This window comes from Periophthalmus magnuspinnatus, chromosome 21, assembly GCF_009829125.3.
Source record: "Periophthalmus magnuspinnatus isolate fPerMag1 chromosome 21, fPerMag1.2.pri, whole genome shotgun sequence".
In the NCBI taxonomy this organism is placed as follows: Eukaryota; Metazoa; Chordata; class Actinopteri; order Gobiiformes; family Gobiidae; genus Periophthalmus; species Periophthalmus magnuspinnatus.
This window is the reverse complement of record NC_047146.1, coordinates 24,267,371-24,294,023: the sequence shown is the minus strand read 5'-3', so window position 1 is coordinate 24,294,023 and position 26,653 is coordinate 24,267,371. Positions and strand designations below refer to the sequence as shown.

The following is a 26,653-nucleotide window of genomic DNA, read 5'->3' as shown; positions in this document are numbered from 1 at the left end:
AGCCCCAACCATATCATTGACAATTAGAAATAACTTGATGTGGATTAAAATGTGCTTAATTGGAGAGCCTTATAATAAATTCACAATGATCTTATCCTTTTTAGCAACTTTGGGCCTTATTCATCCTCCCCCGTTGGTGTAGATGAGGTGAGCCTTTGCCTCCAGGAGCAGAGTCAGTCTCTTTATGTGGAGAGCAGCTCCAGTCTCTCAGACATACGAGTGAAAACTACAGAGTACAGGAGACGCTCACTGCCCGGGATCCCCTCTCATGGTAAAACCTAATGCTTGCGTTCACCAACACTAACAGTAAAAATTCAAATATTTAATATTGTATGAGCTATAATGTCACATCAAAGGTTTGTCATTCGCCTTGTGCTAAAACAAAAGATAATATTCATTGGATATTTAAATACAGAAGTTTAAAGATTATTTTGGTAGGATATTTTTTACACATATTGTAATGACTTACTAATTATTATTTTAAAATTCTTGCAACTGTAAACTAATTGGAATGGATCACTATTAATGCATATGCGTTATCTTCCAATGTCCAGTGTAAGTTTGTTGTATATGACTGGCACCATTTAACACTAAAGCAATTCATGCTTTCTTATGATATGAACAACGTCTCCTTTACATATATGAATAAATGGTATAATTTACTGCAAATCTTTTTCTTACAAATACTTTTCATAGTGTTTAGCAATAATATTGATTTTACAGCGACCCTTGCATTCTCTGCTCTTTGTTCAAACTAAGGCTGCTGTGTTGGTATGTGGTGGTTTAGTGAATACACTGTTATCAGGACTTGTATCAAGTTATGTGACTGTTCTCAGGGTCTCCACGCCAACGGCAGTACTGTGCCTGTAGGACATCTTGCGCAAGTGAAAGGTCAGGGGTGTTGGAGGAAGCTAGAGACAGACTGCCCTGCCTGGACACTGAGGTGTGGAGCTGGGGCCGGGGCTCCGAAGGGCAGTTGGGACAGGGAGATCAGCTGGCCAGGTTAGCACATGTACAGGGACAATATGGTTCCCTATCAATAAACAAAGAACTGTGGAATATTATGCAGAATTATTTAACTTTCTGTTTAGACTTCAGCCTCTGTGTATCAAACCTCTGACTGGTGAAGAAGTGATTAAGGTGGCTGCAGGATCACACCACTCACTGGCCATCACTGCAAATTGCCAGGTAACAATGTAGTCATCAAATCAAACATTATTTATAAAGCGTTTTTTATACAAAGTTAAAAGCAATTCGAGGTGTCCACTGGTCAACCACCCTGTCCCCACTGCGCCCACATCCTCACACAACCCCCTAGCTACACATGAGCACACATTAACTAGTGAACACGAAGCTGAGTACAGATACACATATAAGCTTATACATTCATGTTTCCCAACTGTTAGAATGTAAGAATCCAGACTTAATGTTCATTTTTTGTCACTCTTCAATGGTGCAACTTTTTTTTTTTTTTTTTTTCTATCTTATATCTTGCATCTATCTTGTAGTAACTTTATATATGTTCAGTTTAAATAGCATCTGTATTTGTTTAGGTGTACTCATGGGGCAGTAACATGTGTGGTCAGCTGGGTCACATCAACAGTCCAGTCACAGTCCCAAAACAGGCCAAGGTAAGGTGATATTTTGGCATTTCTGTATCTTTAGGAGTTCCACTACGTAACTTTTATGGTGAGGGGTCCGCCACCAGTTTGTTATTGCTTTGCATGTCACTTTCCACAACATAGTATTTGAATTTATCTGTCTTACATTTATTCAATTAGAGACGTTTTATTGCTGAAAAATAAACTTGACAAAAAAATGTGCAATCTTAATGTGAAGGGGGTCAGCTCTCTCCTGATCTGACCTGTAAATTGTCCTGGTTGCCACATCAGCTTGACTCCGTGGAGATAAGTTTTCTGGTGTAGGGTCTCCATGGAGACCCTACACCAGAAAAGTTACAGTGCAGCTTTATGTGTTCAATTTCATGTTTGTTTTAAATCCAATATTTAGTGTATACCTTGAAATTAGCTAAACTACCTTGAAATTGGCTAAATTGTTGCAGCTCTCTGAAGGTATCCGAGTTTGGGACGTCTCAGCAGGACAGAGCCACTCTTTGCTGTTGGCCGATGGAGACTGTGTGCAGCCCGTGCTCTTGTACTGTGGGCAGCAGCAGGAGCCAAAAACAGAGAAATGTGATACACCCCAGCAGGGTCAAAGGTCATGTCAGAGGTCACCCAACAGATCCGAGAGCTACACTGTCAGGCCCACTCTGATGCCTTTCTGCATGGAGGTTTGTACTGGTTTGCCAAACATGTACAGTATTGGGCATTTATGGTTTTTGTTAAGAAATATAAGGATTTGTTTTGTTACTATTGTTAATATAAGTTAATTCTGCATTCTATTAATCCCATTACATTTTCAGGTAATTTACAGTTAGATAAATATAAAACCATTTAGATTAGCGCACTAGTTACTAGCAGTTTTACCATTTTTATATATATATTTTAAATTGGTTTAGTGGATGACTTCCTTACCTACTTTTGTAGGTAAGGAAGTCATGTGAGTGTCATGTGAGTGTGTGAATAGGTCTAACTCCATCTTAATGTTCTACTGTTTGTCTATGTGCCTTTGTAGATAGGTTATATCAGCAGCATCCGCAGCGGAGGCCAGACCTGTACGCTTCTTTCAGACCAAAACATCATGGGCTTTGTCTCAGCGATTCATGAGCTCGCCTCAAGAGAAAGACAGTTCTACTGTTGGTTAAGCAGCGTCAAGAAGGTCCTCCTCACTCCACTACGCACAAGAGGTGACTGGATCAAATTTTAAAATAGGGCTGCACAAAAAAAAATTATGATATATGCTTAAAAAGTAGGATTCTTTTCAGAGTGCATAATTTAAGCAACTCCAGGGGCATTAACATTTAAGAGAAGATTGAAATATGAACTAATAAACTAGGACAGATTTCCCCGGCATTTCAGAACATGTTTGTAGAGGACATTCTAGTATCTACATTTGCAGCCTTTTGATATGACAATTATGATTTCAATTCATTTGCAATATATTGTGTAGCCCTACTTTAAAATGTATAATAAAAAATAAATTGTGACAAAAACTGATTTTGTTTCACATGTGTCCTACAGAGAGTGTGAATCCCTGTTTAGGAGACCCGTGCACTCGCCTGTTCTTCACTATTTGTGATAAGTTCGCCCCGCTGCACCTTCTGATTGGACAACACTCCACAGCTCTCAGCTACTTTCTGTATGACCTGCAGAGCTGTGATGTCACTTCCCTTCCTCTGATCACCCATGTGGACCACTTTCTGGACACTTTTAAAGAGTAGGATATAGTTTGATATGTCAGTATATTATGCAGTACACTATATATCTACACTATATCTTTTAGTTTGCCAATGTTCACAATGTAAATGACGTAACACTTTTTGCTTCCTCAGGTACTGCTCTTCTGTTGGTGATTTTCAGGTCATGGGTGGTTTTCAGTCCCTTCAGAAACTCTCAAAGTAAGTTATCTTAATCTTAGTATTAATCTTTGGCTAAATAAATAAATAATAATAATTGTATCAAACATGATGTACTCAAATGGGTAGCACATGTGATAGTATTCTCAGTTTCTTCAGTAGTTGAAGTAGTAAAGCATTAGCAGTCTGGTCCTGCATCATTAACATTACGTGTAGCCTAATCTAAACTAAACCAACGTCTCTTTCTGTGCAGTGACTGTTTGGGCTCCAAACACAGCGAGCTACGTCATCTCTGTGTCTCAGACTCAGACAAAGATGAAGTGGACCTGGTTTCACTGTTGTACTGGCCTCTACAGCAGCTGCAACACTACAGCCAACTACTGCTCAAACTGGCTGCATGCTATGATGTGGTGATAACATATATTGTTTTCTCTTTTTATTTTTTAAACTATTATTTTCTTATCTTTGCCTGGCAAATCCAGAATGATATTTCCCCATGTTTTTAATACAGATTGATAATCTCGTCCCCACGCCCTCTGTTGGATCTCAAATCCAGCCAAACGTGATTGTGCAGTCAGATTTGTTTTTTGTGAGAGTAAGCTTACTGGTTATGTACCTCCTTATTTTTTCTGATAAGGGTGAACCATGTTTGTCCCGGATTGGCTAATCCACCTGTCAATCACATCAATCTGACTTTACTTCGTAAAGTACTGAAGAAGTGTGTATTCTGGATCCCTGGCAGTATTTAGTTAGGAGCAAATGTCCAATTAGGCAATGTCATATGAAAGCTCAAGCACTGTTGTTGTGTTTTTGGGCAAGACACTTGCCCAAGGACACAAGTTAGGTTGCTGCTGCTATTAGATATTATGTTTAATGCAGTGTTGATTGGTTTGCAATTTTAGAATGGATAATGAATTAATGTTGTCAGTTGTATGGCTGTACAATGATTTGCTGAAACAATGCAATTTCCTAATAAGGATTCATAATACTTCTTCTCTATGTAATGTATGAATGCATTGTGTTTGGAAGTGAGTGAATGGTAGTGATCAGAGGGGTCTAAGGAATAGATTGACAGCATCTCTGTCAGTCTACCCCATTACAGCTGTGGCTACAGAATTAGTCCACCAAGTGTGGTTTTAATGAATGATGTAGAGCCCAATATAAATTCAAGGCATTGTCATTATACTGGTGACCATAGAATCCATCCTTATAAATCTGTGTTTTTCTCTCCCTCAGCTCACTGTAGACTACCAATGCCTCCATCAGGGATGTGGTCAGTTTGAGTCTCTGTCATCATCGCTGCTGAAAAAGAAAAAAGAAGCAGAAACGACGTGCAACTTTTGGAAAAGCTACTCAGGAAAAACTACTGTGAGTACTTCTACTACAGCAGCTTTGATTTTATAACTTTATGACCATTCTCACAGCTAATTTAACATAAGTGAGATTGTCCCAGATGGCTAGTAGCTTAAAATGAGCACCAGAAAACCAAAGCGGATTTTAATGAAGGCTCAAATATTGCCTTTACCATTAAGTGAAAGGTAAAAAATGTGTTATGATTATAGTGTATACATGCATGTTTTTTTCTAGGAGGTGTTGCGTCTCCCTCATCGCCGTGTGGTTTGTGAGAGCAGCCACAGAAATCTGACTTTACAGAATGCCGGGCGCTTTTCAAATCACTGGTTCATTCTGTTCAATGATGCTCTGGTACATACACAAGTAAGTTCCTCCTAAACGCTGACTTTATATCTATACTATGAGAATTAGTATGTGGTAATAAAATGTAAATAAACTATCTTTCACTCAGGGCACTATTCCCTCTAAGAGTTTTGTAAGTACTGTGTGTGTTTGGGCTTAGTCTCAGCTTTACCTTCAGCTTTACCTTTCCCTACTGGATGCACATTTGTTACTGCAGTCTTGAGTTTGTGTGACATTTTATACCAAATCTCATATTATGTGATGTAAAAGTAAAGGTAAAGTTTTTAAAAAGTACTATGTAACTTTTCTTGTGGAGGGTACATCACCTGATTTTCTTCATGAAGTTGTTATTACTTTGCCTGGAATATTCCACAATATGGCATTAAGCCTTGAAAAACATTTTTCTTACTGTGAGCTGACTCACCTCTCCACAGATCTAACCTGTCTGGTGGTGTCCTTTACTGTCTCCATAAAGATAGATAAGTTTAATGTCATATTCAGACAAACCAGTAATATCTGCATGAATCCAAGAAGGTGACTGACCCTTTATCAGAAAAGTTACATACTGTGCCTTTAACTCTGGCTAGCTTTAGAGGTGTCTGACTCTCCTTTGAAGGTGGTGGAGTAGATAGTTCCTCCTTGTTGCTTCTCTATTTATTCTTAGACCCTTGATGCATATTCCAAAAACACATATGAATATACTTTATTCTGTTTATTAAAATATTATCAACACATTTTTTGTAACAATTCTGTGAATTTAGGGGAGCTTTTGATTGTATCTTTTGACCAAGCAATCAACATTATCTCAGCATGGCACTACTAACATGGAACTCTCGGTGTGGGGGCTGTGGTCTGGGTCGTGTGTTGTTTTTGTCCATTTCAAAACTGTAAGCAGCAATATACCACAAAACCACAATATTTAATCATGCTGACAGTGTTATAATATTGGACAACGAAATGCATGTGTTTTATAAATATGGTAAAGGTCACAATACACATATTAAATTATATGTTTTATAAGTCCATCTCTGTCCACAGTTTTCCACTCATCACATCTACCCTCTGACCTGTCTCTGGGTCAAACCAGTTACTGAAGATGACAATGGCCTGTGAGTTTGCAATATTTATATAACGACCACTATTCTTACCATTTTAATAACAATTGCCCCAATATTCTTACAGTGATGCCATTAAAATTATATGCCCAGAAGAGAATTTCACACTGGTGGCTTCTACACCACAAGAAAAGGTGCATTTATGATTCACAAATTGAGAACATTTGAATTTAAAAGTACCTGTTTAAATAGTTTTGCCATCAAACATTACATTATAACTAAATTTGCAGTTTTGTGAAGAATCAGGATTTAAGGAATTAGTTAGGGACTTAGTTGGGACCACCACAGCTAACTGTTTGAACTTGACTAGCTCCCTTTATCAGGGTTATTAAAATAGGAGAATTTAAGTACAGGGGTTTTATGTGGCATTTTGTGGCATTGTACTTTAAATGTCATGACCAATTTGGATACAAAATGTTGGTCTGACACTTGTGTTTTTATCATCTTATCTGCACAGAACAAATGGCTACAGGCTCTGAACCAGGCGGTGGACCAAGTGCTTGGAGGAGGAGGTCATGGGTCGTTGCCGGGGATAACGGCGATTACCCGCACAGCCAGTTACACGTTCACCGGAGAGGGACGATTCAAAGACGCACAATACAAAGGACACTGGCAGGCTGGGAGAGTTCATGGAAGGTCTGTGTGAATACAGTATTATGTATGTCACTGGCTGAAAATATATGGTACTGGGTTTGTTTATTGCAAAGACTAAGATAACAGTGCAGTGCATGAACTGTATTTATTGACAGAGGGACCATGAAGTGGCCGGATGGACGGACATATACAGGGAACTTTAAAAATGGACTCGAAGATGGGTCAGTATTATTTCATACTAAGGTTTAAGGTTTATTTTTTCTTGTTAAAGTTTATTGTATGTTGTAAATACACTGAGCCATCTCTTCTTGGTTAAATCCACAAAAATATGGCTACACTGTTATTAACTGTAGATTTTATTGACAAAAATAAATTAATATTTTGATCATATTTCAATATTTCTTTCTAAATGTGAATATCTGGTTCTAGTTATGGTGAGTGCTTGATACCCAATAAGGCACTGAATGAAGCAGACTGTTACAATGGACATTGGAAAGATGGACAGATCCATGGTTTTGGAAAATACAAGTGAGTGCAGTATATCAACTTTAGACAATTACAATACAAATATTACTATTACTACTGTTCTTCTACTGTCAAAATGTCTGCTCTGAAAGTTGTGATTTAACTGGATTTTGTGTTTCTTGTAGGTATGCCACTGGAGAGGTGTACGAGGGCTGTTTTTTTGAAGGCCAGCGTCATGGTTACGGGATGCTCAGCTCTGGGAGACTGGCCCGCTCCTCCTCCAGTGTTTTCATTGGACAGTGGTTTCATGACAAGAAGACAGGATATGGGGTCTATGATGACATCACCAGGTACTGTTTAAACATCCACTCTGGGTTATTCATTTCTGGGATCAAATTATATATTTAAAGGGAAAGTATGTAGGATTTGGCTTTTAAATTACATAAACATGATCTGTGACCCTAGATATGTTCAAATTAAATAAGCCTTTACTGATAACAATTGTAATGCTGTAATGCTTATTCTTAATTTCAAACACACTGGACATAATGGCCAAGTTGTTTGTTATAATAAAGTGTTTTGATTCTCCAAGATGATTATCCAGTCAGGAAGCAACATGAGTCTCACATGAGTCTCTCATTTTGGTTGCCAGTTTCAATGCTGAAATCCGGTTGGTTTAAATCTGAAAGGGCTCTCTCTGATCTGAATCCTCATTACCTAAACCCCAGCATCAGCAGCCATTAATCAGTGCTAGCTCAGTAAGATAATTGTGGAGATTCAGAGCTTTCACATTACGGATGGTCAGTCTATTTACTGACAAGGCTGTATATGTCCTCTATTTGGCAACCCAGGTTCATTTGTGATTGTAATACCTTTTTTAAACCTGTAAGAGTGCAGGCTACACACAGTTCTGGTTTCTGTGTTTTTACAGTGGTCAGAAATACATGGGCTTGTGGGTCGATGATCAGCGCCATGGAAACGCAGCTGTGGTCACTCAACATGGGCTGTACTTTGAAGGGACATTCAAGGAGAACAAGATGAGTGTAAGATCATAACAAAATTATTATAAGTCTTAAATAGTATTGCTATTTTGGAGGGGTTTTCTAGTAAGCAATGGACAACTCATTAAAACAAAGGAAGTGGGCAAATTGTTGTACTCTCTGATGTAATGCTTTGGTTTTTTTAGGGCTCAGGTTTGCTGGTATCCGATGATGATACAACTTTCCATGGAGAGTTTTCTGATGACTGGACTATTAATGGAAAGGTACCAGGCATAGAGTACTTTCTATATACTGTATACCAGCCATTCCCAAAGTCTGCACCACCACAACCACCTTATCAATCTAAAAATCCCACTGGGGCCCACTATTGTTACCGCTTGGTTACAATAACCTTATGTAATCTTAGGGTCTTCTGCACATGGGTAATGGTGACTTCTTTGATGGTGAATTCAGTGGAGAATGGGCTTCACTCAAAGTTACTGGGATATACTCTAAACCTACTGTGGATGCACCTGCAAACAAAGAGAGAAAGAACATACTGTAAGATGAACTTAATAAAATATATAAAATTTCAATATTTTATATAATATATTTTTTAAGTGCAACCTTACAGGTAATAGTTGAAGTATCTTATTTGTGTGCGTACATCAGTGTGTTGGGACAGTATGTGGTACCTGCAGCTCAGAGGTGGGTCTGTGTGTTTGACGAGTGTTGGAGTCGACTCGGATGTGAGGCGCCTGGAGCAGGACAAAGCGCTGTGGCCTGGGACAACATCGCTGTTACCATAACAAGCACCAGAAGACAAACGTAAGTCATGTGGTCAAGAGTGTAAAATGACAGAAAGTTTAGCTTTGGTTGTCTTTTCTGATTGCAAACATTAAAGTTATAACATGTAAGTTTCTGGAGGATAGTCACCCCGGTGATTCTATTAAAAAGTTAAAACCATACTTCAAAACATTCTTGATGAACATAGATTAGATTGAGCTAGATTTTGATATACTTTACAAATAGTTCAAATGAAAACGCAGTCTTAATGAATATATTGTATATAGCTCCAATTGTTCAAAATAGCTACTATAATCCACTATTAAATTGTGCATTACCAGCTGCTAAAATTGTATTATTCTTCCAAATGTTTGATGTGTGATGAAATTAATAAATATCTAGTTTTTCATGTTTTTCTATTTTTGTGCATCTAGTCCCGACCTGAGTAAATCTCAGAGTAAAATCCTAGAGAGTCTGGAGCTAATTCCTCAACATGAACAAATAGTCACCACTCAAAACTACGACCACATTCGCAGATACCTCACCAAAGTAAGACTTATTATTATTGTACTTACTTAAAAGGTGCACTGTTTAACTTTTCTGGGGGAGAGCCCGCCACTCACATGTCTCCACGGAGATTATATCACATTGCCTAACACCTAACACCTGTAATTGAAGGCAGATAAGTGTAAGGTCATACAGTGAGACATTCCAAGCAAAGCAACAACATCTCATTGGAGTAAAGTAAATGGCAGACCCCTCACCAGAGAAGTTACACAGTGCAAATTTTTTTTCCTGACCTGTGTTGTTGTCCCAGGCGTGTGACACTCCTTTACACCCCCTGGGCTGGCTTGTGGAGACCTTAGTGACTGTGTACAGAATGACTTATGTGGGATCCAACCGCAGACTGCTCCGACAGGCTGTGCTGGAGGTCCAAGCCTACCTCACCCGCTTTTACTGCATTGTTAGGTCAGAGCACACTGTTAATACACTGGTAATACATAATTGCCAGAAGAGACTGCAATAGATCTGTGCTGCAGATCCAAATTTACATAATGTGTATAAATAAATGTGTATACATTTTTCTTTTTCCATTTATTCCAATTTACTCCAATTTCTGTCTGTAGGCTTCTGTTCCCCGGATTACCAGATGATGGCAGTATTATCCCTGATCCTCCAACCTCTCCCACCCGACGTAGACACTCCTTTATCTCCAACACAATGGAAGAATGGTGAGTCAAACTGGGGAAATGGCACTGTAAAAATCTCACCTTGTTAGGATCTCACGTAAAAACAACTATGTACACAGAGTAGTATTAGTAAACAGCATTGTTTTAAGTGAAAAGGCAGATTAAACTGTCAAGTCACTTCCAAAACTCCAGATAACTCACCCCATGTTTTTTTTTTCTAACTGCAGTTATACATATAAATGCTGATAATCTTAAAGAGGGAGTATTTCTATGGGGTATTAATTGCTAATACATAATATATTTAGATTGGCATGGTACCTTTTGTTGGTTTGAAAATGCTATATTCACCAAAAACAACATATTAATAAGTTAAATTCTTTTCAGTTTAATTTTTGATGCTCTATCTGACGCTGGCTGTTCTGCATGTGGTGGGAGCATGGGGACCACTGCAGAGAGCTTCCTGGTTATGTAGGCTTGTTGGCTGAGCCTTAAATAAGTGACTTGGCATTGTGCAAAAGGACCCAAAGGAGGGTTCAAATAATGCCAGTGTGAGAATGCAAAGCCACTTGAACTTGCACAAATGAGTCAGAAAACCACTTCAGACAGAACAAAGCATAACAAGGAGCGCTTCATGTGTCGGCAGGCAGAGATGAAAAGTGGTAAAAATTGTTAAAGAGGTGTTTTTTGATAAAGTGGCTGTCAATGTACAAAGACCTCGTCAAACATTTTTATGAGAAAACAATGATATAAGATGGTAGTAAGCTCAAAAAGTTGATTTAGAATAATAATGTCTGCAATTATTTCCCTTTAAATGAAATATTTTGTGAATATGTTTCCCTTGTTCCTTTCGTCAGTGTTGTGGTGGTGAGCTGCTCGTCTCTGCTGCTGCCTCTGCTCCTCCCACGGCTCTACCCTCCTCTCTTCACTCTGTACTGTCTCCAGGAGGAGCAGGACGAAGCCAAGTACTGGGAACGCATCCTCCGACTCAACAAGTCCCCAGACCAAGCACTGCTCAGCTTCTTAGGGGTGCACCAGTGAGTTTGGGCACATCATTTAAATGCAAGCGTTAACCTTTTTAGTATTTTATATTCATAGCTCTTTATGAGGTTATGTTGTGGTTGAATCACCGGCTTCTGGTATTTCTCACAATTGTTCACCACCTCAGATGAATGCAATTTTCATATATATATATATATATATATATACATACATACACACACACACCCCTACACACACACACCCCCACACACACCTACATACCCCCCCTTCATTTTCAGACTCGTCTAACTCTGTGGATCTCAAAGCACCACTTGTAGAACACAAGCTCCTTATGGTGGTGTGGTACGCAGATTCCTCTGCAGTTCAAATATTTGTCGAATTTAGAGTCAATTTAATTCACATTGTTAATCCTTATTTAAAACTAGTGTATCAATTGTGCAGTATAAATTTGGGACCTGGCTTAATCCTAGTTTATATCTAGAATAATCCTATTTTAGACCTGTTGGTACTTGGAAGGCCAAATGTTTTTATAGATGGTACTTAATGTACAAAGTTCACTTTAAGTTTTGGTTAGCTTGTGTTTTTCTTTTCATGTAGGAAATTTTGGCCTGTCTGGATGTCTATTCTTGGAGAGAAGAAACAGGTTGGTTGTGACTGTGTACAGATATATTACTGTGATATTTTTGTACTACTTTTTATTTGTGTGTTTGTACTGTTTTATGTCTAACAGATTGTGTCGAGCAGTAAAGACGCCTGCTATGTCTCAGCTGTAGAGACACTTCAACAGATCAGGTACGGTGTAACCTGCTAAAACATTATTCTATCATTATTGTATGTACATGTTCATTAATTTGTGCAAATATATTGATTCTGGCAGCACTACATTTACCCCATCGGACAAACTGACGGTGATACAGAAGACCTTTGAGGAGCTGACACAGGAAGTGAAACCACTGGTTGAGGAGAGCTTCCTGTGGTGCATGGACGACCTGTTTCCTCTGTTCTTGTATGTGGTGATCAGAGCCAGGTCAGACCCATTTTAAATCCTCTCTGATGTTATCTTGCTGCAGACTCAGACTTAACAGTTTCCTCCTCTTCAGGATCAGGAACTTAGGAGCCGAGGTCCGTCTGATTGAAGATCTGATGGATCCTAATCTTGAGCATGGAGAGATGGGGCTCATGTTTACTACACTAAAGGTGAGTGTCTAATGCTTGGTTATGTCAATGAGTCTAGTCTAGGTGCACTATGTAGGGTCAACTAAATTCTTCTCTCCAAAAGTTTTAGTTTTAATGCTTTGGCTACTCAATATTATTCAAGGACCACACACCAATAATGTACACATTTCTGGCAGTTATAGCATAAACGTACAGATAATTTGTTATCTGATATTGCTGCAAGCAATTAAATACCAAATATAGCTAAATTTAGATTCCAAATGTGTATTTTTCTGGTGGGAACTCTGCCACCTGTTTAATGTGTCTCGAATGTTCCACAGTATGGCATTAAAATGTACATGGTACATTGAATTGATTTTAAAACATAATTTCCAAATCTAAACCCAGAGAAAATCACTTTTTTTTCTCTCTAATCCTGCACCCCTCATTTTGCTACAGGTGATAACATACTAAATATGTTTGTGTGCAGGCCTGTTACATCCAAATTCAACAGGAGTCCATGATGTAGCAGCTGAAAACGGGAAGGCACAGACAACAAGTGAAAATACAAGTTTACAGAAGGAGCAGCAGGAACAAAACTCACCAAAAAACAATTTAGCTATTATGAGGTCATGTTGTGGATGCACTGCCTTCTGCTGGTTTCTCCCACAACTGCACTGCTGACCTCCACCTCAGTGAAATTATCCACAAATACACAAAAATAATAATGCATAATAATAATAATAATAATGCACAGCCGATACGTAGTGCCAAAAAAAACCCCTCTAGCATTAGACTATTTATTTTGTATCTAACTCTTAGTATATATAGGAAGGGAATGTTGATAGCTTATGTTTTGCACTAATTTGTAAACTACTGGTAAAAATAGTATTTGTGTGTTTGTGCACTGGATTTGAAAGTTCAATGGACTTTAATGAATTTGTTGAGCAATATTGGGACAATATAATTATGAATTTCTTTCACCTGGAATGTTTTAATACTGGAGAGTGTATTTGTAGTGTTTTGGAGAATGTAACTAAAGGAATGATGTCATATTTGAAATTTAATAGATATTTTCTCTACTAAACTGTGCAATACCTCAGACATAATTTGAATTTCATGTTTAAAAGGGATTAAACTTGTACCTATTATGCAAATTGCTTTGAAGTGTGTATCTTCTACAGATTCATTATTTATCAAAACTGATTAAATTAACTTTCAAGGCATGTTTTGTTTTTATAGCTTGTATATTTTGAGAATGCAAATGAACAGTAGAGCACCATAAAACATAATTTCACTCACCACATAATATCCTTCCCCAGTCACTATGAAAAATATTTGATTTATGTTTATACTTAAATGAAATCTGTGTAAAGTTATCACAGTTATCACCCAAATGACTGAATTATAGTATGATATTCTTATTTTTGTAACATCTGTGCGCTGTAAAAAACAACTGGAACATATTTTGTTATCTATTAAAGGGCAATAAATTGTAATGGAGATTTACCATGTGGTTTCTGAAAAGCTAGACCTGATTCATGAAATATGACTTGTTTTAAGGCTGAAAGATTAATTGAAATCAAAGCAAAATCACCTCTCTGTAGATGGTGAGGTCTTCGGGCTGAAAGAGGAACAAGACACACCGAGTAGGACTGTTATTTTAATAGATCTGTGGTTGGGACGGAAGGGTCATGCCAGATGTGTCATAAAAATTCTCACTTTGAGTTAACAAATTGACACATGGATTTAATGGAATAAATTGCAATTTTGGAGTGTCCTGAGTGAACATCTAATCCAAAAAAAATAAAATTTAAAGTACAAGACAAAGTGGGGAGGACAATATTTTTTAGATTTTTGATTTAGCAATATTTGAGTGTGTCGCAGAACAAAGGTTGAAAAAGAGCGGTGTGTGTAGTGTGAACTATGCGATTCTGATGATGTAATTCTCAGTTATGGCACAAGATGGCGCTCTTGGTCTTTGAGAAATAGCTGAGTTAGCCCCTGTTTGTGTGGTATGGTCAAATTGATTGTTGATAGGACACCTATCCCACTTAAACAGTTCGGATAAAACTCTTACGTAACTTTTGGGCGCGATATAATTCCTACTAAACCCGATGGATGGAGATGTGCTGTGCTAACGCTTGTACCGTGGCCTGGTGATACCGTGATAGAAGCAGGTTTGACGAATCAGCACCCGGGCTGCAACAGGAGCGGACACAGTATGTATTATTTATGCCGAACGTGTAGAAAGAGACTTTAAGGACACGACCTACGTCTAAATTTAGCCACTATTTGGGAACACCGCCCTTAGAACAAGAGAGGTGTGGATGTTTCTAGACGAACAATTAGCCTAATGATGGAGTGAGTGGAAATGGGGTAAAAAGTCCTAGCGAAATAAGGGACTAAGTAATCTGAACTTAGTCCCCGCTAATGGCCTAACAATGCTATTAATTACCAATAATGCTAACTACTACTAGGTCTACCACTACTACTACTGCCAGTACTGTTAAAGCTATTCCAAACCCAACACAAAATAAAACCTTGCTCAGCATCCCACCATTTGTTTGCCTGAGATTGCCCTTCATTGGAATGTTTCAAGAGATGTCTGTGGAGAACTGACAAAAGGAATATATTTGACCTAATGTCCTAAGATGTCAGTGCTTTCAGGCACAATGAATCTTCACCAAGATCAAGGAAAAAAAAGAACTACTACTGCTACTGTTAGGCCTACTACTATGGACTTAGACTGGAACTTGAACGGCCACATTATATCAATAACATCTGCAGCTTTTTACCATCTAAAAACAGACTTGGAGAGACTTATCCATACATTTGTCTCCAGTAGGTTAGACTACTGTAACGGCCTGCTCACTGATCTCTCCAAATGAGCCTTAAGACAGCTACAGTACATCTAGAACGCTGCTGCTCGGGTCCTGACTAGAACCAGGAAGTACGAGCACATAAGTCCTGTGCTCAGGTCTCTGCACTGGTGCCTGGGGCTCAGAGAATAGACTTTAAAGCAGCTCTGCATGGGTACAAGTCTCGCCATGGACCAGCACCAAAGTACATCTCCCACAAGTTAGTGCCATATGAACCATTTCGCACTCTGAGGACTTCAGGGACTGGCCCACTGCTGGTGCCCAGAGTCAGGACTAAACTAATTGACATTTCAGTTTTATAGAGCTAAATCCTGGAACAGTCTTCCTGAAGATGTGAGACAGGCCTCTACTTTGACCATGTTTATATCCAGGCACAAAACAGTTCTGTTTAGCTGTGCATATGACTGAAAGGTATTTATTCTGCACTATTTTCCTTTATTGTTAATTTTATGATGATTATTTGTGAATATTTATGTTTTGATTTGTTGTATTGTGATTTTAATGTCTTTCTTATTCTGTAAACCACTTTGAATTACTTTGTGTACGAATTGTGCTGTATAAATAAACTTTCCTTGTCTTGCCTACTACTACTGTTAGGCTGGTACTACTATTAGGCTACTACTGATGACACATGACAGCTTACTACTTCTAGAAAAGGTTATTACTTCACTTTATCCATTTCTTTTGACTACAGGTTCCCCCCAGACTTTTCAGAGGTCAACTTGCCTGCAAAAAATCTAATAATGTGACCTATTGTTTTAGCCCTATTTACCTCTGTTGCTTCCTCTCTGTGTCAGCGGTGAAAAAGTTAAAGCGTTCTATGCTCAGGAATTGTGATTCAATTATACTATCACCAGGTTTCCCTACAATGAGAAATGCCAATGCAACACTTCTTAATACTTCTCCCTTTTCTCTAGTTAAAGTCGCTGACCTGTGTGCAGAGCCGGAAGTTGTTTGTGGAAACATTAAGGTGCAGGTGAGTGTTTTGGAAAGAGATATATTGAAAGTCTTTCTTTAGACCTGAGTTTAAACCGGTAGCGATATGCTCAGTGTTGATGCAGGCTTGAACAGTCGTGTGAGAGACTGATGTGAGGCCAAACAGAAAGTAGAGGTTAAGCACTTTTAAAGGGTTAGAGACATTATCATGATGTTTCTGGCCATTTGGTCAGTACCTTTAACGCTGAACAAACTTGATAGAAGCAAAACTATATCTAAATTGAATCTCATTTGGAAAAGTTCCAAGGTTGGTGGTTTGAATCCCTATCCAAATATTAGTGAAGTTAGTAGAATGGTCAGATCCACTGGCCCATAGGTTGGCCACAGATGAGTACTGTACTGTTGTTGTGTCCTTAAGCAAGACAGTTAACCTTCCCGCTCCACTATAATTCCTTAATGCAACATGCTTGAAATACCCAATGGAGTTAGAAAATGTTATTGAAATCTTTGAATAGTTTATGCTAAACCTGAAAACTGTAGTCTTTTAGCCTCCTCAGTCTTTTAGCCTACTCAATACAATAACAATTTGAATTGATACTATAAATCAAAGTTTTAAAAAAAATCACATTTCTCTCAAAATACTTAACCCAGCATCTATATTCCACATTTAAGAACAGTTTCAGAGATTTGCACTAATACCCTTATATGATTAGGACTAAGCAAATACTATTACCAATTAGTCTCCATTAATAAATAAAAAAACAACAACTATCAGACCAGTACATCAAATCCCATAGCATTTTTGGTTATATACAAATTATGAACCATGCTGTCATAGTGTCCTGTAATATTTAACCATAATTGGCACTAGATGTAAGTACTGCATAATAATTGTGTATAATGATGTATAATTTATAGACCGACTCAATTCTATAGTATGTCTTTGGTCTGCCAATTATGTGCCCAGTTTATGACCTCGTCTTTCACTTCAGCCAAGCATAATTGAATTAGTTTTGTTTTCCCGGCTGCAGGGTTGTTAATGTCTCACTGAACCTGACAGCTTGTTTAGAGCTCCTGTGCTGCCAGTAAGCACGTAGAAATACCGCCACGTGCAGCTATTTGCCTCCTGTCTATTGAATATATGGTACTTTTGACTGTCTGGCACCGTATAATGTAGGCACTTTTTCCACATATGGCTCACCTGTATTTACTGAAAATGAGTCCACATTTTTTGTTCATAACAACTTAAAATGGTGAGTGTCTATGTAGAGGTGAGAGTGAGAGGTGACAGTGGATACCTGGTGTAAATATGATTTGTTTTAAGATTGCAGTATTCATTGAATTACAAAATTACAATCAAAATCACAATATGGGGTGTTTGGAAAGGCTGTTATAGAGTATCTCCAAAGGGTGTGAGAGTGAATGAAAATTGGCCTTGATGCACTTGGAGAAGTTATGCCAAAGTAGTAAACAACAATATATAAAGTCCAAGCTGTTTTTTATTTTATTATATCTCTTTTAACACATTTTTATATAGCGCTTTTCTCAAGGCACTCAATGCAGTGCAGACACACATTCATACACCAATGTATGCAGACACTGGGGGTGAAGTGGGTTAAGTGTCTTGCCCAAGGACAACATTCGAACTGCCAACCTTCAGAACATTCCACCAACTGAGCTACTGTCACTCCCCACAGTAGTATGTCAAGAGTAATTTATTTATTACAGAATTACAAACATTTGAAAACAGTTCATATAATATCCTTCTATGAATGCTTTCTAAAAGGAAACTCCCAAGTTTATAACCCCAGAGGGAACGTAATTAAGTTATTCCAAATCAAATATGTGGTTGGTAAATTATTGCACTATAAAACTTGTCATTACAACAGTATCTGAACTGTAAAAATCCAATTATTGACAGTTCACTCAGCAGGGCTTACAGTCTTGACACATTGGTTGAGAATCATTATCGGGTTGAAGGAGGAAGAATTACAACATCGTCAAAGCTGTGAACTGGCATTTTTCACCCAAAGCACCTGGTAACGCCTTGAGCTCCCAGTGATCCATATAGAGTTAACAAATGTTTTAATTTAATGTTGTAATCTTTTTAAAACATTTCCAAACAGTGTGATCATGCAAATAAGGCTTTTGTTTATTTATTTTGGACAGCATCCTCTTGGCCGACTTCACAGCTCACCACTGCAGCAACAGACCCAAGGCCATCGGGTTCAGGTTGGCAGGACTTCACACACTCCCTCAACTCTCTCTCCTCGTCTCCTTGTCCGTACCCCTTTTCTCTCTCTCTCTCTGTTTGTCTTTCTCTCTCTAGCTATCTCTCTCAGTCTCTTTGTCTGGCTTTCTCTCTCTCCCTCACACTCTATCTCTCTTTCTTTCATTACTTTCTCTCTGTCTCAATCTCTACTTATCTCTCTCTTCCTCTCCTCTGTCTTTGGACACGTGAGGACTAAATCAGCTGTACAAGATGAAACAGACCAAAGGACTCAGATATAATTCAAATCACCCTGGTCTGTCTCTTCTCTTTCCTGCACCAGTGTTGCCATCCTCAGAAAATTGGTTAAGTTAGATTTATACAATATTGCTTTGAGTCCTCTTAGGCTGCACAGTTAATCAAATTTTGATCACAATTGAGATTCCATCATTTGAAATCCTCAATGATTTGCTTGAGTTCCAGTGAAGAGGTCTACAGCCAATCCAATCAGTACAAGCATGTGGTTTGGAGCAGAGTTCAGACAGAAATGTGACGTCTTATTTGTGAAATTATTAAGTTTGTCTCGTTTATGTTAAGGAAATTAATACTGAAGCGATTTTGACTTTATTTTAAAGAGACAAATTGAAAAAGAATCTCCTTATTGTATTAAATAACATGGCATATTATATGAATACCATGACAATATATAGATGTTATATCTTTAGTAGTAAACCCGGTGTCCACCAGGTGAAACAAGGTCTAAACTTTAGATCTGGACTAATTGTAGGCTACACTGGCAAAAATGAATAACTTGTCGATCAAGTATGTGCTAAAGCGTGCCTGTAAATGTTTAGTACAAATGTGAATGGAAAATTACATGAAAATGAAACATAAAAGTGCAGTTATATTACTTAATACTTGTTTGGGAGATTGTAGTACAAATCTTTTTGAAGTAATTTGAATTGTTTCAAATTATGGACTATGTACTCGATATTCTAATTATGTATACTGGTCCAAAAACAATTGCAATTATCAATTTCTTTATACATAGGCTATTCCCCTTTTAGTCTGAAACAGGAAGCATTTAACCCAAAACCAGGACTAACCTAAGACTAATCCTTGACTAAACAGCTTGTCCTACTTTCTGTCCCTCTGAAACTGTCCCGTGCAGAGAGGGTCGAAGCAGGACTGTGACCTACTTTGTACCTGTCCCAAATGTGAACCGTGGCACGCTACCCCCTCCACCACAGTAAACAGCAGAGACAAATGATGTTCCAGGGACATTAAACTTCCAACTATAAAAGAGGGATTGGATGAATTGGGTTGTTGTGAAAGACAGGAGCCAAAATATTTACGATCAGACCAGCCAGCAGATCACGTGGGGTTAGCAAAAAACTGTCACGTTTTCCGAGGAACGTTAAGAATCAGGAACATAAGGGTTTTTTAGGAGAGAGACAGGCAGAACTGAAGAAGCCTCTGGGATGAAAGCCAAAACTTGCTTAAATTTTTGTCCAGTTGGCAGTGAGTAAATAGGCCAAAAGTGTATTTCTGACTGTATCCATGGGTTTCCAAATTAACAGAACCAAAATATTCTTTATTTGGATTGGTCAAATATCCTCAAAACACCTCTCTGTGGATTTCAGCTTCTTGTTATAAGCAACATTTTGGTGATTTTTTTATTTTTTTTTACCATCTAAAAGCTATATATTATTCATCTCTATATGACAAGGCCCAAATTTCTCATCATTCTGAAACCTATGGATTAAAAGGAAGCTTAAACCCATATTATTATGTATTATTGTGCAATGATTTTGGACTACTATCAGTTGTCTAATTAAAGGAAATACAACTATCTAAGAATAACTGGGTACACTATAAAACTCTTTATTCAAGTTCCACCAGCTCCTATTTTTTTTTTTTTTTTTTTTTTTAGGCTTTTGAAACTTGGCAAAACTTATATTATTTTTCTTACCAAAAATGTAATTCAGCTGGATGTCTGGTCTGAACTTGGCGCAGTCTTAAACAACACAACACACACATTTTTATTTGTAGTTTACCAACTGCACTTGAGCTGTTGGGACTGAATAACTAACTTTAACTATGACTCATTAAGTGTATCATTTATTTACTCCTGCATAGTTGTTCACTAGTTTAAATATGATCGTATTGTATATGATATTGTATATGATATTATGTTAATAACATAAATATGGAAAAATTATAGCAAACATGGCTAATTTTCATCTTCAGTCCCTTGGCAGGTCAATGTCAAACAGTCTACAAGACAGGGAAGAGAACAGCAACAATTACACAAAAGCAAATGTAAATACAATCAAGCCCCAACTTGTTCACAGCTGTTTATGTCCTCTGTTCAAATTAATTTGAGAATGTAATAAAACATTATCACCTCCTCTGCAGAAACATTATGTGCAGATGTGCTTGTGTACTAGTATGCACATGCACATACCTTTATAGCACAAGTTTAGAGCAGTTGTTTTTCATACACTTTGGCATAGGATCCTTCACACAATATTTAGTTTTAGTCTGTGTTTTGATTTACCAGCTGTGTATATTTTCATGCAATATGGAGAAAACTGGCAATCGTCTTGTATCTATCCAAATCGTGTTTACTTTTACGTGGGCCTTAAGAAGTTTGTCACACCTGAATCTCTGCTGGGATATAGGCATCTGTCATCTGGGTTTTACTCTCACAGCAAGCCCCTTGTGTTCAACTCAACATAATCTGCATTGCACTTCCTGTAGTCTGCGTCAGGATATGTAAAAGTGGTGTAGTGGAATTTGGTTGGGGGCTGTGGAGGAATTTGTACCCCTGTGTGTATGTTTGGATAGTCATGTTTGGTCTGGCTGCATATGGATTTAATGTCAGTTTACCCACCTCTCTTTGCCCAATTCAAAAGTAAATAGCCAGTATTTTGCCTATGGGGTAAACATATAGGAGCAAAACAGGAAGTCAAAGGGTGGCTTTAATATTATAACCAAAATATCACATAAGAAGCTCTGAGTCTAAAAATGCACTCTTAGTAATTTTTTATTTTTTTCTTGACTCTCTCATTGGCTTTATTCGTTCACCTCTCAGTGTGAATTTGTGAATCATTACCAAGTACCCTAAAACTATAACTTGTACTGATGATGTGGGTGAAGTGTCTTGCTCACGGACACAAAAACAATATTGCAAATGTGGGATTCAAATCTACATTGAAAACCAATTATAGTACTTTAAATCATATCCTACCCTTAAATCACTCCAAATGACTAAATATACAACTTCAACTCTAACTTGAACTAGGCTTCTGTAACACTACTACTACTACTACTACTACTACTACCACTACTAGTACTACTTCTACTAGCACGTACAACTACCAAAAAATATATATATTCTTTGTCAACGTTCATTCCATATATTCCTGTTGTTCTGTTTGTAAATAGCAGCTATGGCAAAATACTGTAGCAGTGAAGTTACACATTTGTCCTGTAGGTGGCGTTTGTCTAACAAAATCATTATTCGTTGCTGTAATTTGTTTTTAGTTTGAATAGGAACATCACCAAGCCTCTTCTGTCTGTCTGATTTTTGCATGTGATGTTAGTTATACCTAGACTCCACTGTTCTTAGTATCTGTCTTGTGGAAAAAGTCTTTCACTTTCTGTACTGATGTTTTGTACAGTAGTCCATTCATTCATATAGGTATGTGGGTTTAATCATTACAGCTATGCCAATTACATCATTAAACAGTATTAGAGGTATGTGTCAATCACTTTGAGGAATTATTATTATTATTATTATTATTATTATTATTATTATTATTATAAATATCTGGGATTTTCAAAGTCATTAGTTGTGTAATCCTTAAAGGGCCCATATTACACTATTTTCTCATCTATGTTATAATATTGTTTCCTCAATAAAAACAGTAGTCTCTCCATATACCTTCGCTAGACTCATTTGGATTATTTCAGCCCTGGAATTACATATCTCTACTAAACAGAAGGTAAAAGGTAGCTGTTAACTTGAAATTACCACTTCATCACAAGCTGGAACACGGTTCATTTAATAATAAGGGATTACTCAGACAAACAAAACAAGTCCAAGTATGTTTTTGATGAGATTCACATTTTTATAACATGACTTAAAGTTCACAAGAGTCAATTGTGTGTAATAGGACCTTTAACAATATTACTCAATAAGTCAAGTAAAAATGAAAGTGACTGTTCATCTAAGCTGTGCATGTTTGAAGATCTGATTTAGGCTTGAGTAATATGTGTCATCACAAAACAAACATTGTGTAGATTCTGATACAAATTGAAATTGTATAGAAATTGAAAGCACATAGTTGACATACAGTTGGTAGATAGAAATTACTCAGGATTATTCTGAAGATAATTATTAATCAATGTGAAGTTATAAGGGCCCATTAAATGTATTGACTATAATGTAAAGGTGATGTCATTGCTATGCCGGAAACATTCCATAGTATGGCACTAAACTTTTATATCTCCATGGAGACAAGCAGGTGACATCATCAGGCCAAGTTAAAGGTCAGATTTTTAGACAGGCAACCTGTTGGCCTCTGGGGACCACCATCTCATTGCATGGTTTAATATCTCTAATTGTAATATGATCATGCTGTGTATGTCAAACCTGACTATTGACATTACTTTACTCACTTCATGTCAAATCTATCCTGATTCTTATGATAGTGTTGTTGTCTACAGGTGCCCAGCTGGACAAAAAGGCGCGTCTCTGCCGTCAGCTGTTGTGTGAGTTTTAATGGTTTGTTCCCACGGCATCGGCTCATTTTGGTGTCGGGTATCTCCCCCTAAAACCACTTGCTCCAGACACAAGACACTGACAGCCCAACAACCCAACACAATGAGTCTTTGTGTCACTCTGCTGACATAAAGGTGTGACACTACATCTTGCCATACAATGTATGGCAACTAATGTGTAAGTAACTGGGCTTGAGCAAATGTATTTCAACAGAGGTGGGTAGAGTATCCAATAATTGTACTCAACTAAGAATGATATTACTCACGAAGTAGAAGAAATTACTCAAGAGTAAAAAAGTGTTTGGGAAAATACTTCTAAGAGGAAGTGCCATGAAGTAACACTCTGATTCATAATTTGAAGTTATTGTAATTTGAATGACAAAACATTAAATAATGCACAAAAGCTGGAATTTAAGGATATACACAAAAATGAGAAAAAACTACTCAAGTAGGATTAAAAGTACGCTGCTAGAAAAGTACACTGAACTCTCTAGAATTTCTTCTGTATTTCAATTGCTTTGGCTATAGACAATGGTTTTTTTTGTTTTTTTATTAAGCTATGTCAGTCCTACTTGCAACACAAGTAATGAACTAGGTACTACCATCCCTGTTGATTGACAACTTGAAGTATGACTGTAATTGTAACACCCTTCACTGTCACTCCTACTGTTACTATGACGTCAACTGGTTCAACCACTATTACTACTTTTAAAGCCACCAGGGCAAGTTAAATTTCAGATCTGTGGAGAGGCGAAACCCGCTCATAGTAAGTACTGTTATTTAAGGTGTATTTTAACATTAAAACAACTATATTTGAATAAATGTAAGATAGCTAGGTTTAACTCCTCTTCTAGAAAAGTTACATTTTTACATCTTTGTCTTTAAGCAGTAATTTCTGTACACAAACTCAAGACAAACTGTAAATAAAACCCCCAAATTAAGTGATAAGCCAAAGAAAGAGGGGGGTTCATGTTTTAAGAAGAAATTTCAAACATTAACATTAACAGAGTCTTGTTCAGATAAGGCTTGTTCCCAAAATCTTGAAGCAGGCACTGAAATAGTGCAACCCTGTTTTTATGTTCCTAAACATGCTATATTAGTTATTTTATAATCATTGCATACATTTAATCCACAAAATTATTCCTAGTGGCCTATTTGATGTGTTCTAGGCAGCACATGTTTTCACTACATTCATTTAAAACCACCCAAAGCTAATGCTAATGTAGCAGTTTACTGACAACACCTCATGTTGTCACAGTAAACTGCATCTGTGAGTCTCTAAATCCCCAGCTCACCCAAACGCACCGTCAGACATCTGGCACACATCTATAGTCTTTAAATGTCTAAGCTTACACAGATAAATTATTGATCAAGTTTGAAAGGGTGGCTGAGCAAGCAAGGAGAGGGCAATACTTGAAAACTTTAACTTAATATTTAGCTTTAAACAGCATGATCGCAAGTATATCTATAGGTTTCACTAATGGACAGAGCAGAGTAGATTTGTTAGATTTCTTGTATCTTCAAACTATTTTGAGCTTGCCATTGTCCAGCTGTCATCTATCACAAAGAAGGCTCATAGCTGAATTGTTAAAACCTCTTTAATATTGTAGCATGTACAATACATAATGCATAGATGGCATTTGGACACAATAGTAGACAGATAGACCACAGTTACACCATTACTAAACAAGTTAACGTTAACCTCACTTTTGACCTTGCATTTTCAGATTTTCATGAAAGGTGCACTATGTAGCTTTTCCAGTTGAGAGTCCTCCACCTGCTTCTCTCTAAGGAGATGTTTTTGTCTGTTTTGTTTGAATGTTCCACAGTATGCCATCAAAGATATTTATTTTCAATTAGATGTTTTTATAGCTAAAATACCTTTGTTTACTCCTAAGCTTTTAGTAATATAACTCAACACGTAACTTTATTCATTCTACTAGTGGTGGATGAAGTACTCAATCTTGTTACTTAAGTAAAAGTACAGATACAGAGGTAAAAACTTATTCAAGTAAAAGTGAAAATTGTTTTACTTAAGTCAAATTATTAAAGTACCTGTTTAAAAATGTACTTTAAGAGTAAAAAGTATTTCACAGAAGTGTTGTTCATTTGTTAAAGTGTTAAATGTAGTGATATTGATTAAAATATATTTTGGTCGACAGTAACAATACAAATCCATCCATCCATCCATCCATCCATTTTCTTCCGCTTATCCGGGGCCGGGTCGCGGGGGCAGCAGTCTAAGCAGGGACTCCCAGACTTCCCTCACCCCGGACACGTCCTCCAGCTCCTCCGGTGGGACCCCAAGGCGTTCCCAGGCCAGCCGAGAGACATAGTCCCTCCAGCGTGTCCTGGGTCTTCCCCGGGGCCTCCTCCCGGTGGGACATGCCCAGAACACCTCCCTAGGGAGGCGTCCAGGAGGCATCCTGAGCAGATGCCCGAGCCACCTCAGCTGGTTCCTCTCAACGTGTAGGAGCAGCGGCTCTACTCCGAGCTCCTCCCGTGTGACCGAGCTCCTCACCCTATCCCTAAGGGTGCGCCCGGCCACTCTGCGGAGGAAGCCCATTTCAGCCGCTTGTATCCGCGATCTTGTCCTTTCGGTCATTACCCAAAGCTCATGACCATAGGTGAGGGTAGGAACGTAGATTGACCGGTAAATCGAGAGCTTCGCCTTCCGGCTCAGCTCCTTCTTTACCACAACGGACCGATACAGCGACCGCATCACTGCAGACGCTGCACCGATCCGCCTGTCAATCTCCCGCTCCATCCTTCCCTCACTCGTGAACAAGACCCCGAGATACTTGAACTCCTCCACTTGGGGCAGAGACTCACCACCCACCCGGAGAGAGCAAACCACCTTTTTCCGGTCGAGAACCATGGCCTCGGATTTGGAGGAGCTGATTCTCATCCCAGCCGCTTCACACTCGGCTGCAAACCGCCCCAGTGCCTGCTGCAGGTCCTGGCTCGAAGAAGCCATCAGGACAACATCATCTGCAAACAGCAGAGATGAAATCCTGTGGTTCCCAAACCAGGCCCCCTCCGGCCCCTGGCTGCACCTAGAAATTCTGTCCATAAATATAATGAACAGAACCGGTGACAAAGGGCAGCCCTGGCGGAGTCCAACATGCACCGGGAACAGGTCTGACTTACTGCCGGCAATGCGAACACAGCTCCTGCTCCGGTCATACAGGGACCGGACAGCCCTTAGCAAAGAGCCCCGGACCCCATACTCCCAGAGCACCCCCCAAAGGACACCACGAGGGACACGGTCGAATGCCTTCTCCAGATCCACAAAACACATGTGGACTGGTTGGGCAAACTCCCATGAGCCCTCGAGGACCCGATGGAGAGTATAGAGCTGGTCCAGTGTTCCACGACCAGGAC

General features: G+C 38.4%; 1 protein-coding gene across 2 annotated transcripts in view; it reads left to right on the top strand.

Annotated features, from left to right (window-relative positions):
* LOC117389222 (alsin-like) overlaps window positions 1–13,956 on the top strand; it is a 20,605-nt gene extending 6,649 nt beyond the window's left edge. Inside the window, exons 11-41 of one of the 2 annotated variants that reach the window (XM_033986857.2) lie at window positions 105–271; window positions 837–1,002; window positions 1,092–1,188; window positions 1,554–1,631; window positions 2,063–2,290; window positions 2,635–2,806; window positions 3,141–3,336; window positions 3,452–3,517; window positions 3,729–3,885; window positions 4,712–4,843; window positions 5,063–5,191; window positions 5,280–5,303; window positions 6,209–6,279; window positions 6,353–6,419; window positions 6,743–6,921; window positions 7,035–7,100; window positions 7,309–7,407; window positions 7,530–7,694; window positions 8,276–8,387; window positions 8,531–8,608; window positions 8,752–8,885; window positions 8,997–9,152; window positions 9,545–9,659; window positions 9,928–10,079; window positions 10,238–10,342; window positions 11,155–11,334; window positions 11,897–11,942; window positions 12,030–12,091; window positions 12,177–12,326; window positions 12,400–12,496; window positions 12,945–13,956. In XM_033986857.2, coding sequence (XP_033842748.1) covers window positions 105–271; window positions 837–1,002; window positions 1,092–1,188; window positions 1,554–1,631; window positions 2,063–2,290; window positions 2,635–2,806; window positions 3,141–3,336; window positions 3,452–3,517; window positions 3,729–3,885; window positions 4,712–4,843; window positions 5,063–5,191; window positions 5,280–5,303; window positions 6,209–6,279; window positions 6,353–6,419; window positions 6,743–6,921; window positions 7,035–7,100; window positions 7,309–7,407; window positions 7,530–7,694; window positions 8,276–8,387; window positions 8,531–8,608; window positions 8,752–8,885; window positions 8,997–9,152; window positions 9,545–9,659; window positions 9,928–10,079; window positions 10,238–10,342; window positions 11,155–11,334; window positions 11,897–11,942; window positions 12,030–12,091; window positions 12,177–12,326; window positions 12,400–12,496; window positions 12,945–12,983 — 3,685 coding nt within the window. In that variant the 3' untranslated portion in view covers window positions 12,984–13,956. The remainder of the gene's footprint in view (window positions 1–104; window positions 272–836; window positions 1,003–1,091; window positions 1,189–1,553; window positions 1,632–2,062; window positions 2,291–2,634; window positions 2,807–3,140; window positions 3,337–3,451; window positions 3,518–3,728; window positions 3,886–4,711; window positions 4,844–5,062; window positions 5,192–5,279; window positions 5,304–6,208; window positions 6,280–6,352; window positions 6,420–6,742; window positions 6,922–7,034; window positions 7,101–7,308; window positions 7,408–7,529; window positions 7,695–8,275; window positions 8,388–8,530; window positions 8,609–8,751; window positions 8,886–8,996; window positions 9,153–9,544; window positions 9,660–9,927; window positions 10,080–10,237; window positions 10,343–11,154; window positions 11,335–11,896; window positions 11,943–12,029; window positions 12,092–12,176; window positions 12,327–12,399; window positions 12,497–12,944) is intronic. The other variant, XM_033986858.2, reaches the window with a different exon arrangement.
* The last annotated feature ends 12,697 nt before the right edge of the window (window positions 13,957–26,653 follow it).